General features: G+C 39.9%; 1 protein-coding gene across 1 annotated transcript in view; it reads right to left on the bottom strand.

Annotated features, from left to right (window-relative positions):
* Positions 1-261: 261 nt before the first annotated feature.
* Positions 262-15,703, bottom strand: part of gnai2b (guanine nucleotide binding protein (G protein), alpha inhibiting activity polypeptide 2b) — a 109,084-nt gene continuing 93,642 nt past the window's right edge. The window contains exons 5-9 of the mRNA XM_062997529.1: positions 11,716-11,844; positions 6,228-6,357; positions 1,959-2,112; positions 1,241-1,456; positions 262-1,158 (exon numbers count right to left, since the gene is read on the bottom strand). Of these exons, the coding sequence (XP_062853599.1) occupies positions 1,266-1,456; positions 1,959-2,112; positions 6,228-6,357; positions 11,716-11,844 (604 nt within the window). The 3' untranslated portion in view covers positions 262-1,158; positions 1,241-1,265. The remainder of the gene's footprint in view (positions 1,159-1,240; positions 1,457-1,958; positions 2,113-6,227; positions 6,358-11,715; positions 11,845-15,703) is intronic.

Below are 15,703 nucleotides of genomic sequence, written 5' to 3'. Positions count from 1 at the left end.
TTGCTGATGGCATTAAAAAGTTGGTACGACGCTGGGAAAAATGCATCGGAAGGTGACTATGTAGAAAAGTGAGGTCATTTGTTTTTGAAATTCTTAATAAAGAAAAATGCGGAAACTTTTTGAAGAACCCTCGTAACTGCATACTTCCTACATTGTTGCAACAGTTTGAGAAAGACCAGCATGGTCCACCATAATGACATGATTTAAACTAATAAAATAAAATAAATAAAAAATAAATAAATAAGCATCAAACACACAAGGTTCACGGTTGTGAATGCATTTTTATTTTCATTAAAATCATTCATGACATTTCATATTCATCAGATGCTGTCATGTTTTTATTCTCTGTTAAAAGCACAATCCTGATATTTAAATTCTTCATTTGATATAGTGAACTGAATCTGCTCTAAATTCTACAGACAATGAAAAACAGAAGGCAAGGCACAAAACAGAACATGAGACGGAGCTGGGTTACAAAAGAAAATGACCAGTCAAGACTGATAGTTTTAATTGTACATTATTAGTCACAGTTTTACAGTGTTTATTGAAGTGAAGCTAGAAGTCCAGAATGTTAAATTCAATGGTTGATTTACTTGGAGCACTGTGACTGAACCACAGCGAGCGATTTGTTCCTTTTTAAAATGATTTTAAAAGTAATTTATCACACAGCACATTACAGATGAAGAGGAATGTGGAATCTGTGAGCAAGTAGTAAAAAAAGCTAAATCCATATAGATCTTGGTCTGTGATCACACAGCATTTAGAAAAGAAGCATTACACAGTTAAGTTCGATAACATTTATGCCTGTCACGGAAAAGGAAACCAGTTTATATATCAAACATTCCCTCCCATCCACTCATCTTTCGCCTGGACATAATTTAAAATCAAGTCAAGGGGCAAGACATATTTATCAGAAACATATTCATTTTGACTATCAATTTCAAGAAGACAAATCCTTAAAAATATGTACAAAAATAATAAAAATTAAGCAGAGGAAAAGCTATTTTGGAATTCACTGACTTTTTCTTCATTATTTGTTGTGGTTTTTGGTCCTCCCCCAAAAGTACTACACAAAAATTCAGCGATTAAATGGCTTTAAGCAGTCTGGCATCGTGCCCCCAAGTGCTTATGCAGGTGCACCATACAACTGAGCTCTTCCTGTAAAAACAAAACAACATAATAAGACTTCTGAAAATGTTCTGTTGGACAGTGGTATTCAATCGATGTAAGCTGTGTGTACCTTGGTACGTTTCCTGATGGCGTAATTAAAAAAGGCCGCAGTCCTTTAGGTTGTTTTTGATGATGACATCGGTGACTGCATCAAAGACGAACTGCACGTTCTTGGTGTCGGTGGCGCAGGTGAAATGAGTGTAGATTTCTTTTGTGTCCTTCTTCTTGTTTAGATCCTCGAACTTGGTCTGAATGTAACTTGCTGCTTCATCATATTTGTTGGCTCCTAAATAAAGGGACATATTTTTTATTTATTAGGATTTGAGTGTCATGTTTTACACACTTTGGTTACATTCATGACAGAAACGGTAGTTACTGGTTACACAAAATTCATCAGTTTACAAAGTTTAATATCAAACACAGTCATGGACAATTTTGTATCTTCAATTCACCTCACTTGCATGTCTTTGGACTGTGGGAGGAAACCGGAGCTCCCGGAAAAAAACCCACTCAGACACGGGGAGAACATGCAAACTCCACATAGAAAGGACCCAGACCACTCTGCCTGGGAATCGAACCCAGGACTTACTTGCTGTGAGGCGACAATGCTACCCATTGAGCAACCAGGCCGCCCTTTTTATTATTAAATAAACTAATGATATACACTTAATACACATATTAACACACAGTCTTCTGTTTTTTTTTGTTACTGTGGCCTGACTACTTAGGTATGAATATGACCTTTAAGATGAAAGTCATTACAGTAAATGTCTGGTGATGGTACAGACCTGAATACTCAGGGAAGCAGATGGTGAGAGGGCTGCGTGTGATCTTCTCCTCAAACAGGTCCTTCTTATTAAGGAAGAGGATGATTGAGGTCTCTGTGAACCATTTATTATTGCAGATTGAATCGAACAGCTTCATACTCTCATGCATCCGGTTCTTGAAAGAAAAAAGGAGAGGATATTTGTGTTAAGGTAGTTATATACAGTGACCGTTGGGTGGCGCTGTTGTCTTACACTTATTTGAATGAACTCTACAGCAGCTCATCTGGTACTATGTACAGTTTTTCACCACGCTGTACCTCATTTATCAAATGGAATAGACCGCCATAAGACCTACACTGACAGATGATGTTGTGATGATAGACCATTACCACTGTAATTAAACTAATATTATTATTATCATTATTTAATAGGATTATAACACTTGGTTACATTCATGACAGGACAGGTGGTTACTGGTTACACAAGATTCATCAGTTCAAGTTTAATGTCAAACACAGTCATGGACAATTTTGCATCTCCAATTCACCTCACTTGCATGTCTTTGGACTGTGGGAGGAAACTGGAGCCCCCGGAGGAAACCCATGCGGACACGGGGAGAACATGCAAACTCCACAAAAAAAGACCCAGGACCTTCTTGATGACATTAACATGCTAATGACATGGTAGTGTGTTGTTACTTGGTACATGGTACTTGTTATTTTTAGTAGGTGTAGCATTATTTTTGGGATTCTTAAACACCTCAGTGTCAGTGCTGGGAGAAGAATAGAGCGCCAACCAAAAATATAAAGCTAAAAGCATCCAATTATCCACTGATAAAATGATTAGAGGATGATTAACACACATTGTGCAAAAAAACAAAAACACCTCTCTAACTGTACACAGTGCTCAAGCAACAGATCAGGTCAGTAATTGTACACCCACTAAATGCATGTGTATGGTAATTGTAGCTAATAAAACTGTGTATACAGAGTGCTGAGTATGTGTTCCTAATGAAGACGCCAGTAAAACAGTATTTGAAAATAACAACACTGCTGCACCTAATGCACTCACAGCAGAATACACACTACCATGTTTTGCCACAGTAGTGAAAGGTCCTAAGGTTCCTTTGAACTTACGTAGTATAGGGGAGTGACAAAGTGTAAAGAGTAACAGATGGACTACAGTCAGTAATTGTACACCCAATAAAATCATTTGTATGGTAAGTGCAGCTAATAAAACAATCAATAAATGCATGTCCAGATAGTAAGTGCTTAAAAGCTAATTTAGATGTGGTCTTTTCATCCATTCATAAATATAAGGACTGTATAAAAAAAAAAGCCCTAGTAGAAGCCCTGTCATAATTATTACATGCAAGTTGTAGAACGTCTTCCAAATAACTGCCAAGAGCAATTTATTGTTCCTCATATTGACTTTGTCACTGTTATCAAGAGCATTTTTATTAGCAATGAGCATGTAAATAAAGTGTCAGTCAGATTTAATACTAAATTTGCTGAGAAATTTACTTTTATTCATACATACAAAAACCAAACAAACAACAAAAAACAGACAAGATACTAATAAATACCAATAAGGGCAGTTGTAGCCTAGCGGTTAAGGTACTGGACTAGTAATAAAAAGGTCACTGGTTCAATCCCCACCACTGCCAGGTTTTCACTGCTGGGCCCCTGAGCAAGGCCCTTAACTTAGACAGCATACTGTCACAGTACAATCACATTGAATAAAAGTGTCTGCTAAATGCTGAAAATGTAAAATACCTAAATACAATAACTCAACAAACCCCAATTACAAATGGTTTTTAGTTTTAAGTTACTTTAATAACTTAAATAACATGACACTAATAATGCTAAAGTCAAATAACCACATTCATTTTAATAGATTAATCCTGATCAGTTAATAAAGATCATTCCTCATCCACCCATCCACTCTTGCTTTAAAGAAGCCAATCCACCTTTTGTCTATGTGTGGTTTGTGGAATATGAGGATTAATTTAACCTTAGTCTCAAAAACCCAGACAGAGCACCAGAACGGAAAACTCCCCAGACAGTTACCAGAGGCAAGGTTCTAACCATGGTTCTTAAATCAGCCAGCATTCTTTAACTTTTAGGCAGCACATATAACTTAGCTATGAGGTTCTCAAAGTGTAGATCGCTACACCCAAAGGTCTGGACTACACAGCCCTATCGGTTCTTTTTATTAATGCATGTGTGCGGCCCACAAGGCTGGCTTTTGACTGCTGCTGTGGCCTGCTATGGTTTAACTGAAAAACATTATGAACCAAAAAATTAAAGCAGTTACTGAAGAAATAAATAAGCAACTGTGTTTTCATGAAGTAATGAGCCACCAGAACAGATTTAGTCTCTAGAACTGTAATGACAGAAGTCTTTTTGTTTTAATGATGGTGGTGGGGAACACTGTAAAACGTTGGTTCAAAGTCTGCCAGAGATGATCAGTTGGGTAGGTGTGCAGTTGACTATAAAGGACTTCATCATAATAACTAATGATTTGGTAGTGGTAGCTCAGTGGTAGTTTAGTGGTTTAGGTACTGGACTGGTAATCATAAGGTTGCCGCTTAAAGTTCCACCATCGCCAAGTGGCCACTGAGCAAGGCCCTTAACCGTCAATTGCTTGCATTGTATTCAGTAATAAATGTAAGTCGGTTTGGATAAATGTGTCTGCTAAATGCTGCAATTGTAAATGTAATGTAAATGATTTGCATTTTCAAACTAGACTATTCAGTGACCCTTATACTCTGTAAGTGGAGGCACCCTAGAAAAGTCCACTCCCCACTTTTACTAATCATAGAAATGTTCTACAACATAAAATAGGTGATCAGTTAGAATAATTTTGTATTCATTTTCTGTTAGTTGTTTTATTAAAGGTACAAAGTGGACCCAAACATTGCTAAATGCTCGCCAGAGCATAAAAACCAACGGATTAACTTACTGTAAGCGTTTAGGCCTACACCGTTTTCTTGGTGTATGCTGCACATTGGCCATTGTGAAAGCAAACATGGTAAAAGGAAATCATGCTTTAAAGACCAGTGCCTCTGATTTTTGCACCACTAAACTCACTTTTAATCTAAAACTTTTTTTATATACTGTATGTTACAATGCATGGTTTAAATCTTAATTGCCTGTCTAAATGCATCAGCCCATTTACCACTAATAATTTTTTAGGTATTTTAATTACATATATCTACCATAAACATTTACATTTTCAGCATTCAGTAGACGCTCTTTTCTTCTATTTTATTTATGCATTTACTACCATTTTTCTCCCATTTTAGCGTAGTGTTTGTCCTCCGCTGCTGGGGGATCCCTGATTGCAGTCGAGGTGGGTGCACTCTGCACAGGCGCCTCTCCATATGCTAATCAGGGTCCTTACACAGAGTTTGAAGACCCTACCCACATAGGCCGGTCAATCCCGTCCTAGCAGAAACAGTAGCCAATCAGTGTCTGCTGCAGGCACTGCAAATTATGCCTGCTAGATGGAGCCCAGCAGCCGAGCTTCGAACCGAGGAGTTTAGAATCTCGGCGCTGGTGTGCTAGAGGAATATCCCGCTGTGCCACCTGGGCGCCTTAGTGAACACTCTTATCCAAAGCGACTTACAGAAGTGCCTCCACAGTAAACATTTCCTTACTCCAAGGATACAAATCTGCTCAAACTCTGTTGGAACATAAGATGCTATAGAAGGTTAGTAAGTGCATGTTATTGCTCAGCCTAAGTGCTTAGTAAAGCGGTGATGAAGGTCCTTTAATCGTCCTTTGAAGACTCAGATGTACAGCTATTATAATTGCATGTGCAAAGCAACACAACCTGATATTTGAGCGAAATACAAAATTAGTGTGATTTCAACAGTTATTTCAAATTTGTGTTACAGGTCTATACATATCCAAACAGAAATATAGAATGGTCATGTATGACTGAAAATTGGTTTCAGGAGCATTGCAAAGTCTGTTTACCCATGTAAACAGACTTTCCTACATCTGCTTTGTTGGGCACCAATGAACCCACAAATGCAGATGCTGCTGCCCTAAATCAGGAACAACGTATTACAACGTGTGTTTTGCATAGAACCTGAGGTCCAACATGGAACGTTGGTAGTCATATTTCGAGAGCTATTAGTGCATCTTGTTAGAATTCAATATGCATAAAAAGACCAGGTGTAAACGAGGTGTCTCATGCTCGTCTTGAACGATGAAAGCTTAAGGATGACTGGTTAACAAAGGTCAAGCGCTCCTGCATATAAACTACGTCGTTTGTGCTTACCATCTCCTCATCCTCAGCCAGCATTAGGTCATAGGCACTCAGGGCGACGCAGAAGATGATGGCTGTTACTCCCTCAAAGCAATGGATCCACTTCTTCCTTTCTGACCTCTGTCCTCCGACATCAAACATCCTTCAGAGAGAGACAGACAGATTTTGTCCTTGTTTTATCAGGGTCTTGAAAGAAAAAAGTAGCCAAGCAGCAGCAGAGAGCTTCTATCTTTCTCATAATGTCAACGTATACATGTATTTAATTTAATCATTAGGAATTTAACGTCATGTTTTACACTTTGGTTACATTCATGACAGAAACGGTAGTTACTCGTTACACAAGGTTCATCAGTATACAAGGTTATATCGAACACAGTCATGGACAATTTTGTATCTCCGATTCACCTCACTTGCATGTCTTTGGACTGTGGAAGGAAACCGGAGCACCCGAAATAAACCCACGGAGACATGGGGAGAACATGCAAACTCCACACAGAAAGGACCTGGATTGCCCCACCAGGGGGATCAAACCCAGGACCTTCTTGCTGTGAGGTAACAGTGCTACCCACCGAGCCGCCCTGTTCATGAATAAATGCAAATACAATTTCAACATTAGCCATCCTCTACCCTGGATTGAGTGCTTAAATTCTTTTTTAGGATTTTCTTTTTTGGATTTTAGACATCCGTATTCCATCTGTCTGGCTGCATTTTCAGCAAGAAAGTGTCTATGGTGATGTAAGTAGAAAGTAGGACAAACAAAAACGCAACATTTCTTTTTTCATTGATTCTGATCTGGCTGTTTTATACAGCACACAAAGCAGAACGACAGGAGCCGATTGAGTGCTTGGGGTGAAGCGCCTGCATGCCTTGCTGTCTCTATTCTCATGAGATAAGTTTAAGATGAGAAAACTGTCTCTCAAAAAGCTTAATTGGTTCCATTCTCATTCTGGCAGTGACTATTCTTTCTCCACTATCAATCAAAGTGACACTAGCCCACTGATGTTTTCAGAAAAAAAGAAGTTACTCGTCTTCAGGTGCACTGGTTTGCCCAACAGCAATGTGTGAGCTGTAGGGCACGGCTGGATTGACTTAAAGAAAGCATGTGTTAGCCATTATGCTCCCCTGTGGGTGTCTGTAGGGTGGAATGGGAGACTCAGTGGATGGTATTGGCTTTACATTTGCATTGTTTCAATCGAGCATTGGAGAATCGACCCACTCACCCATGGTGTGCTTTGTTCGAGCAAATGAATTTAGCAATCAAACTCATGAGAATGCTAGTGCTTCAGGCAAATGTGATTGTTCTGAGAACACTGCCTTACTGTTAGCACTAACAAAAATGCTAAAAATGTTCATTTCTTAAGAATGTACGAGTACTTGTGCACATCAGTGAGATTAATCATGATAAAGTCTTTTAGGTAATATAGATTACGTCATTTCATTCTGAGTGAGGTAAAACAACACACAGCTGCTAGTGCTTGTAAATAAAACCGATTTTGCTGATTTCTACACGCTGGTTATTTCTGCTTCAGCTTTACTCTTTAATCAGCTTTTAGTAACACCATAAACATCTGCACATGCAAGCAGACCAGTCTGAACAGATGCAGGACTAAAATGGTACGTCATCGTCTCGCATCCCGCCAATGTGCGAGTACTCAAGTCCTTGCTGGTTTTCTCTGCTGGGTAATCAGGCTGTCTAAATGAGTAAAATGTCCATCCTTAATTAGCATCTGCTCTGTGTTCAGTCAATTAGCGTTGTTTCTATTAACGCTTGCAAATCTTTACTGATTTACCTTAAAGCACTTTATTCTGGAATGAAATTCTAGGAAGAACAAGGACACATGCTGGATGAAAGGTAATCGCTAACTTAAATTCATGCAACAAAAACCAAAAATGTCCCAGACAGAAAAAGGACCAAAAGTATAGGGACAATTCACACTAGAACTTATGTGGAGTTCAGGTCAGTTTTTGAGTTTAAGTGACTAGTTTGCCTGAAAACAAGAGTCTGGGCTTTGCTTGAAGCAAGCTGACAGGAGGCGGCAAATCAAGTAATGTGATTGTCATATATCTTCTGATCACAGCCTTGTTATACGACCTTCTTAGCCAATGAACAATTCCAATGTACGAGGGATCTTCAAAAAGTTTCCGCACTTTTATATTTTCATTAAAAAATGGTGAGGGTTGGAGGATTAGTAATTGGTCGTGTCCAAGAGACAGAGAGAGCTTATAGTCTGGATTTAGCTCCATCTGATTGCCACCTTTTTGGATCGCTAGAAGAAGTTTTAAGAAGTCTTACTCCTAAAAACTAAAAAACTGCATATGATGAATACAGACCTAGAAAAATATACACAAGGGATCTTCAAAAAGTTTCAGCACTTGTATATTTTTGTTGGAAACAGTGAGGGCGGGAGGAGTAGTAATTGATCGTGTGTGAGAGACTGAGAGAGAGCTTATAGTCCGGATTAAGCATCATCTGATTTCCACCTTTTTGGATGCTCAAAGAAGCTTTAAGGGGAAGAAGATTTTTATGTGATGATGATGATGATGTGAAAGCAGCGGTGCATCAGTGGCTATGCGCTCATCCAAAAAACTTTTTTTGCTGATGGCATTAAAAAGTTGGTACGATGCTGGGAAAATGCATTGGAAGTTGACTATGTAGAAGAGTGAGGTCATTTGTTTTTTGTAACAGAGTTTAAAAAAAAGTGCGGAAACTTTTTGAAGAACCCTCTCATATATACTGTATATATACAGTATATATATATACAGTGTATCACAAAAGTGAGTACACCCCTCACATTTCTGCAGATATTTAAGTATATCTTTTCATGGGACAACACTGACAAAATGACACTGACACAATGAAAAGTAGTCTGTGTGCAGTTTATATAACAGTGTTAATTTATTCTTCCCTCAAAATAACTCAATATACAGCCATTAATGTCTAAACCACCGGCAACAAAAGTGAGTACACCCCTAAGAGACTACACCCCTAAATGTCCAAATTGAGCACTGCTTGTCATTTTCCCTCCAAAATGTAATGTGACTCGTTAGTGTTACTAGGTCTCAGGTGTGCATAGGGAGCAGGTGTGTTCAATTTAGTAGTACAGCTCTCACACTCTCTCATACTGGTCACTGAAAGTTTCAACATGACACCTCATGGCAAAGAACTCTCTGAGGATCTTAAAAGACGAATTGTTGCGCTACATGAAGATGGCCAAGGCTACAAGAAGATTGCCAACACCCTGAAACTGAGCTGCAGCACAGTGGCCAAGATCATCCAGCGTTTTAAAAGAGTAGGGTCCACTCAGAACAGACCTCGCGTTGGTCGTCCAAAGAAGCTGAGTGCACGTGCTCAGCGTCACATCCAACTGCTGTCTTTGAAAGATAGGCGCAGGAGTGCTGTCAGCATTGCTGCAGAGATTGAAAAGGTGGGGGGTCAGCCTGTCAGTGCTCAGACCATACGCCGCACACTACATCAAATTGGTCTGCATGGCTGTCACCACAGAAGGAAGCCTCTTCTGAAGTCTCTACACAAGAAAGCCCGCAAACAGTTTGCTGAAGACATGTCAACAAAGGACATGGATTACTGGAACCATGTCCTATGGTCTGATGAGACCAAGATTAATTTGTTTGGTTCAGATGGTCTCAAGCATGTGTGGCGGCAATCAGGTGAGGAGTACAAAGATAAGTGTGTCATGCCTACAGTCAAGCATGGTGGTGGGAATGCCATGGTCTGGGGCTGCATGAGTGCAGCAGGTGTTGGGGAGTTACATTTCATTGAGGGACACATGAACTCCAATATGTACTGTGAAATACTGAAGCAGAGCATGATCCCCTCCCTCCGGAAACTGGGTAGCAGGGCAGTGTTCCAGCATGACAATGACCCCAAACACACCTCTAAGATGACCACCACTGCTTTATTGAAGAGGCTGAGGGTAAAGGTGATGGACTGGCCAAGCATGTCTCCAGACCTAAACCCAATAGAACATCTTTGGGGCATTCTCAAGCGGAAGGTGGAGGAGCGCAAAGTCTAGAATATCTGCCAGCTCCGTGATGTCGTCATGGAGGAGTGGAAAAGCATTCCAGTGGCAACCCGTGAAGCTCTGGTAAACTCCATGCCCAAGAGAGTTAAGGCAGTTCTGGGAAATAATGGTGGCCACACAAAATATTGACACTTCAGGAACTTTCACTAAGGGGTGTACTCACTTTTGTTGCCGGTGGTTTAGACATTAATGGCTGTATATTGAGTTATTTTGAGGGAAGAATAAATTTACACTGTTATATAAGCTGCACACAGACTACTTTTCATTGTGTCAAAGTGTCATTTTGTCAGTGTTGTCCCATGAAAAGATAAACTTAAATATCTGCAGAAATGTGAGGGGTGTACTCACTTTTGTGATACACTGTATATGACATTTGAAACACAAAGGGAAAAAAGAACTAAACAAGTAACAAGAATAGTAAAAAATGAATAATTTTCCTAGAGCTCTGCTTTAACTGCAATGTTTCTACCAAACCGTTAATCACAATAAAGCAAAATATAAAAAAGTATGCAAAAATATGAATAATATGAAAGTTCACCACTTATTTCCCATTTTGCAAAAGCTGCCTGAACATTTAATGTGCCGTTAGAGTAACGAGCAATTGAGTCTCAATTCTGCATTAATGATGCCCTCTCCCAAACAGATCCAGAATTGCTCCTGGGTACAGACTCGGGTATTCAAACCAAGTGCGCAAAGGATCTTAGATTACTTTAATTTAGATTAGGCAAATGGGCCGGTGAGTGTATGCACCCTTAGTTTAAGGGGAGGGGCATGGATCACACTTACTTCTATAAAACTAAAAACTGCATGTGATGGATGGAGACATCAATATATACGAGGGATCTTCAAAAAGTTTCTGCACTTTTGTATTTTTGTTGGAAATGGTGAGGGTGGGAGGAGTAGTAATTGGTCGTGTCTGTATTGATTTATTAGGACTTTAATGTCATGTTTACACACTTTGGTTACATTCATGACAGAAACGGTAGTTACTTGTTACACAAGATTCATCAGTTCACAAGTTTAATGTCAAACACAGTCACTTGCATGGACTGTGGGATGTAACCGGACTTTCTGGAGGAAACCCACACAGGCACAGGGGTAACATGCAAACTCCACACATAAAGGACCTGGACCGCTCCATCTAGGGATCGAGCCCAGGACCTTTCTGCTGTGAGGCGACAGTGATACCCATCACGTCTGAGAGAGAGCTTATAGTCCAGATTTAGCGCCATCTAATTTCCACATGTTTGGTCTTCTCAGAGAAGCTTTAAGAGGAAGAAGATTTCATGTGATGATGATGTGAAAGCAGCGGTGCATCGGAAGGTGACTGTAGAAAAGTGATGTCATTTGTTTTTGATATTCTTAATAAATCTTAATAAAGACTTTAAAAATGTCCAGAAGCTTTTTGAAGAACCCTCGTATAAACACATTAATGTGTAAGAGATTCGATGTGCTCTCACTTGAAGTGCAGGTCCTTAAAAGTGAAGTGCGTCTCCACGATGCCAGTGGTTTTCACTCTGGTCCTCAACACGTCCTGCTGGGTGGGAATGTAGTCTGCTCGCGCTATCCTTTCAAGATCATTCAGATAGCTAAGCACATAACACACACACACACAATTTAATCATCACAACACCAGTTAAGATAAACGACTGCAGATGTGAACAAACAATTAATAAACATGAATCATTAACACAGGCAGCAACAATCACAAAGGAGGCTCGAACTGGACTATGTCTCATCGAATGGCCTTGTGTGAAGATATGCAGACACACCTCATGTTACAAACCAAGTTGTACACATTTTATTGCACCTTTGACAATTTTCATTACCAGATAGATCAGAAGGCAGATTTGAACAGAACTGAAAGCATATGGTACATTTTACAAAAACTGACAGACTGTCAAAACAAAATTAGGCAAAATGACACATAAATAAAAGCAATAACTGCATAAGGGACAGCTTAAACACAGACATGTAGATTTAAAACAGACAACCGCAGCGTAGGTTGTGCAAAACACAACACGAGATAAAGTCATTGTATTACAGATGCTAGAGTGAATGATTAACCAAAAGAAAAAAATCGAGAACTATTTATGACAGCTGTGCATGATGCATGTACACTACAGCATGAAACACTTAGATGTAATGTTGACTGTCATCATACTGAAACGGATGGAGCAGTGGTGCGGCTTCAACCAGCAACCTTCTGATTACTAGTCCAGTACCTTAACCACTAGGCTACAGCTGTTTTATCCTATTCAGGGTCTCGGTGGGTAAAATTCATCAAGCAAAAGGTAAGAAACACTCTGGACAGGTTGCCAGTTCATCACAAGGCAAATAACATACACCAATATCTAGGGTGATTTTTAGTAGCCGATTAATCTGACTGCATGTCTTTGGACTGTTGGAGGAAACCGGAGCTCCCGGAGGAAACCCACACAGACACAGGGAGAACATGCAAACTCCATACAGAAAGGCCCAGACTGCTCTACCTGGGAATCAAACCCAGGACCTTCTTGCTTTGAGGTGACAGTGCTTCCCATGACCAACCATGCCGCTCACTGGGAGAAAGTCATATTTACATTTTTTTTTTTTTACGGATCCACTTAAATTAGACAATATTTATTTATTTATAAGGATATGTTTAACATCATGTTTTACACTCTTTAGTTACATTCATGACAGAAACGATAGTTACTGGTTACACAAGATTCATCAGTTTAAGTCTTTAATGTCAAACACAGTCATGGACCTCACTAGCATGTCTTTGGACTGTGCGAGGAAACCGGAGCTCCCGGAGGAAACCCAAACAGACACTGGGAGAACATACAAACTACACAGAAAGAAGCCGGACTGCTCTACCTGGAAGTCAAACCCAGGACTTTCTTGTTGTGCCCAACAGTGGCAAGCTGACTGATGCTTGGCTTGAACCAGCAACCTTCTGATTACTAGTCCTGTACCTTAACCGCTGTGCTACCACTGCCCATTTAAATTAGAAAAACATATGCAATGTCAGAACTCTGATTGTTTTTCCTCCTTGCTTTGAATAGAAGAGTCACACAGCAAGCTTATGTAACATATATCACATTAGTTCACTAAGTAGTGTCTTTAAATTGGTGCACTCGCAATATTCAGTCGGCAGAATCCATTTAGTATTGCAAAGTGAATGCACCAGCTGTAGTGAAAGAACTGAAAAAGGAAATATGTTGTTAAGAGGAATGTATGTTAATATAAATATAAATCAGAATGTATGTTAATATAGATATAAATCAGAATGTATGTTAATATAAGTATAAATCAGGCTATATCATTTTTGTTGAATTTATTTTACATTTTTATCTATTAGTTATAATTAATTTAGTTGATGCTGCGATTCTCGTGGATGTGGTAGTGACGAGGATGGATAAGATTAGGTACAAGTTTATTAGAGGGACGGCGCAGGTAGGATTGAAGACAAAGTGAGGGAAGCCAGATTGAGATGGTTTGGGCATGTGCACTAAAATAGTACAGTGTTTTTGCACCAAACTAGGTGAACACTAGCAATGTAGCAGAAGCAAACTTTCTTTTGTGGGCCAGAAATAACCGTTAGCTCGCCGAGCCATCTCAAATGGACATGTCCGGCACACTTTGCTAAGTGAGACCATTTCTATGGCAACGTTAACGCTCCCTCATCCTTTTGTTTCCTTTCTGGTTTAACACACTGGCTGTTTATCCATGATACTTCTGCATGTGAGACAAGGTCATGGTTCAGAAAAGCACAGCTCACCAGGAGCTGCTCAGATGTGGAGCAGCTAAAACCTAGAGCAGGCTAAGTAAAAAAAATACAATTATCAGCTTAACTGATAAGTATATACACCGATCAGCCATAAGATTATGACCACGTACTTGTTGCTACACTCACTGTCCATTTTATCAGCTCCACTTACCATATAGAAGCACTTTGTAGTTCTACAATTACTGACTGTAGTCCATATTTTTCTCTACATACCTTTTAGCCTGCTTTCACCCTGTTCTTCAATGGTCAGGACCCCACAGGACCACCACAGAGCAGATATTATTTGGGTGGTTATACTGCAGTGACACTGACATGGTGGTGGTGTGTTAGTGTGTGTTGTGCTGGTTTGAGTGGATCAGACACAGCAATGCTGATGGAGTTTTTAAACACCTCACTGTCACTGCTTGACTGAGAATAGTCCACCAACCAAAAATATCCAGCCAACAGTGCCCCATGGGAAGCGGCCTGTCCACTAATGAAGGTCTTAAAGATGACCAACTCAAACATCAGCAATAGATGAGCGATTGTCTCTGACTTTACACCTACAAGGTGGACCAACTAGGTAGGATTGTCTAATAGACTGGACAGTGAATGGACACGGTATTTAAAAACTCCAGCAGCGCTGCTGTGTCTGATCCACTCATTCCAGCATAACACACACCAACACACCACCACCATGTCAGTGTCACTGCAGTGCTGAGAATGATCCACCACCTAAATAATACCTGCTCTGTGGTGGTCCTGTGGGTGAAACCAGGCTAACAAGGTATGTAGAGAAACAGATGGACTACAGTCAGTAATTGTAGAACTATAAAGTGCTTCTATATGGTAAGTGGAGCTGATAAAATGGACAGTGAGTGTAGAAACCAGGAGGTGGTTTTAAATGTTATGGCTGATATATAACAATTTCTTACCCTAAAGTATTATTGAAATGTAATTCCCCACTTTCTTACTGCCTGTTATTTCATTTCCGCTACACTAAATGAATATAGAAGCAATCAGGAATGGGGCAATTAGCTTTTCACAGCACTCTATACATACACATCGAATTATCATTGAAATCTCGTATCTTATTTAATTATAACTGCAGATTGTGTAAATAGGGGAGCATTCAAAAAGTGCCACGTCCTTGCAGCACGACCAGCACTCATTCTCAGCAGTGTGTCCCATGTGGCAGTCAACAACATGAACCTCTGAGCCGAAAACAACCCCTGCTGCCCTGCGTCTGCTTGAAATAAGCTGATCTGCTGCCATTTAAGCTAATCTGAGTGAGCTGTACTGCACTCGCAAACAGTTGGGAGTATTTAAAAAACACCTGTTTAAAGCTAGAGGGGCTGTTTAAAGTGGCACACAGCTAATTTGTTTGCTAAAAAAAAAAATGAGCACAATGGTTATAGTTGAGTTTAGAGTGTTTATTGCTTCTCAGTGGGAGAGTGGGATCTGGCCAGAGGAGACACAATCAGTCTTTATTTCACTGCCTAATAAAGGTGACTTGCTTCAGTGCAACAAAATCATTTCACTGGTCTTACATGCAAGCAAGATCCTGTTGCAAGTAATCCTGAAACTATTGCAAACCTGGTTTAAAGAAAAGATTGAGGTGGCGCCCAGATGGCGCAGTGGGATATTCTGCTAACACACCAGCGGTGAGATTCTGAACACCCCGTTTTAAATCT

This window comes from Trichomycterus rosablanca, chromosome 6 (assembly GCF_030014385.1).
Source record: "Trichomycterus rosablanca isolate fTriRos1 chromosome 6, fTriRos1.hap1, whole genome shotgun sequence".
NCBI lineage: Eukaryota > Metazoa > Chordata > Actinopteri > Siluriformes > Trichomycteridae > Trichomycterus > Trichomycterus rosablanca.
The sequence above is the reverse complement of the archived record's forward strand: the minus strand, read 5'-3'. Positions and strand labels throughout refer to the sequence as shown.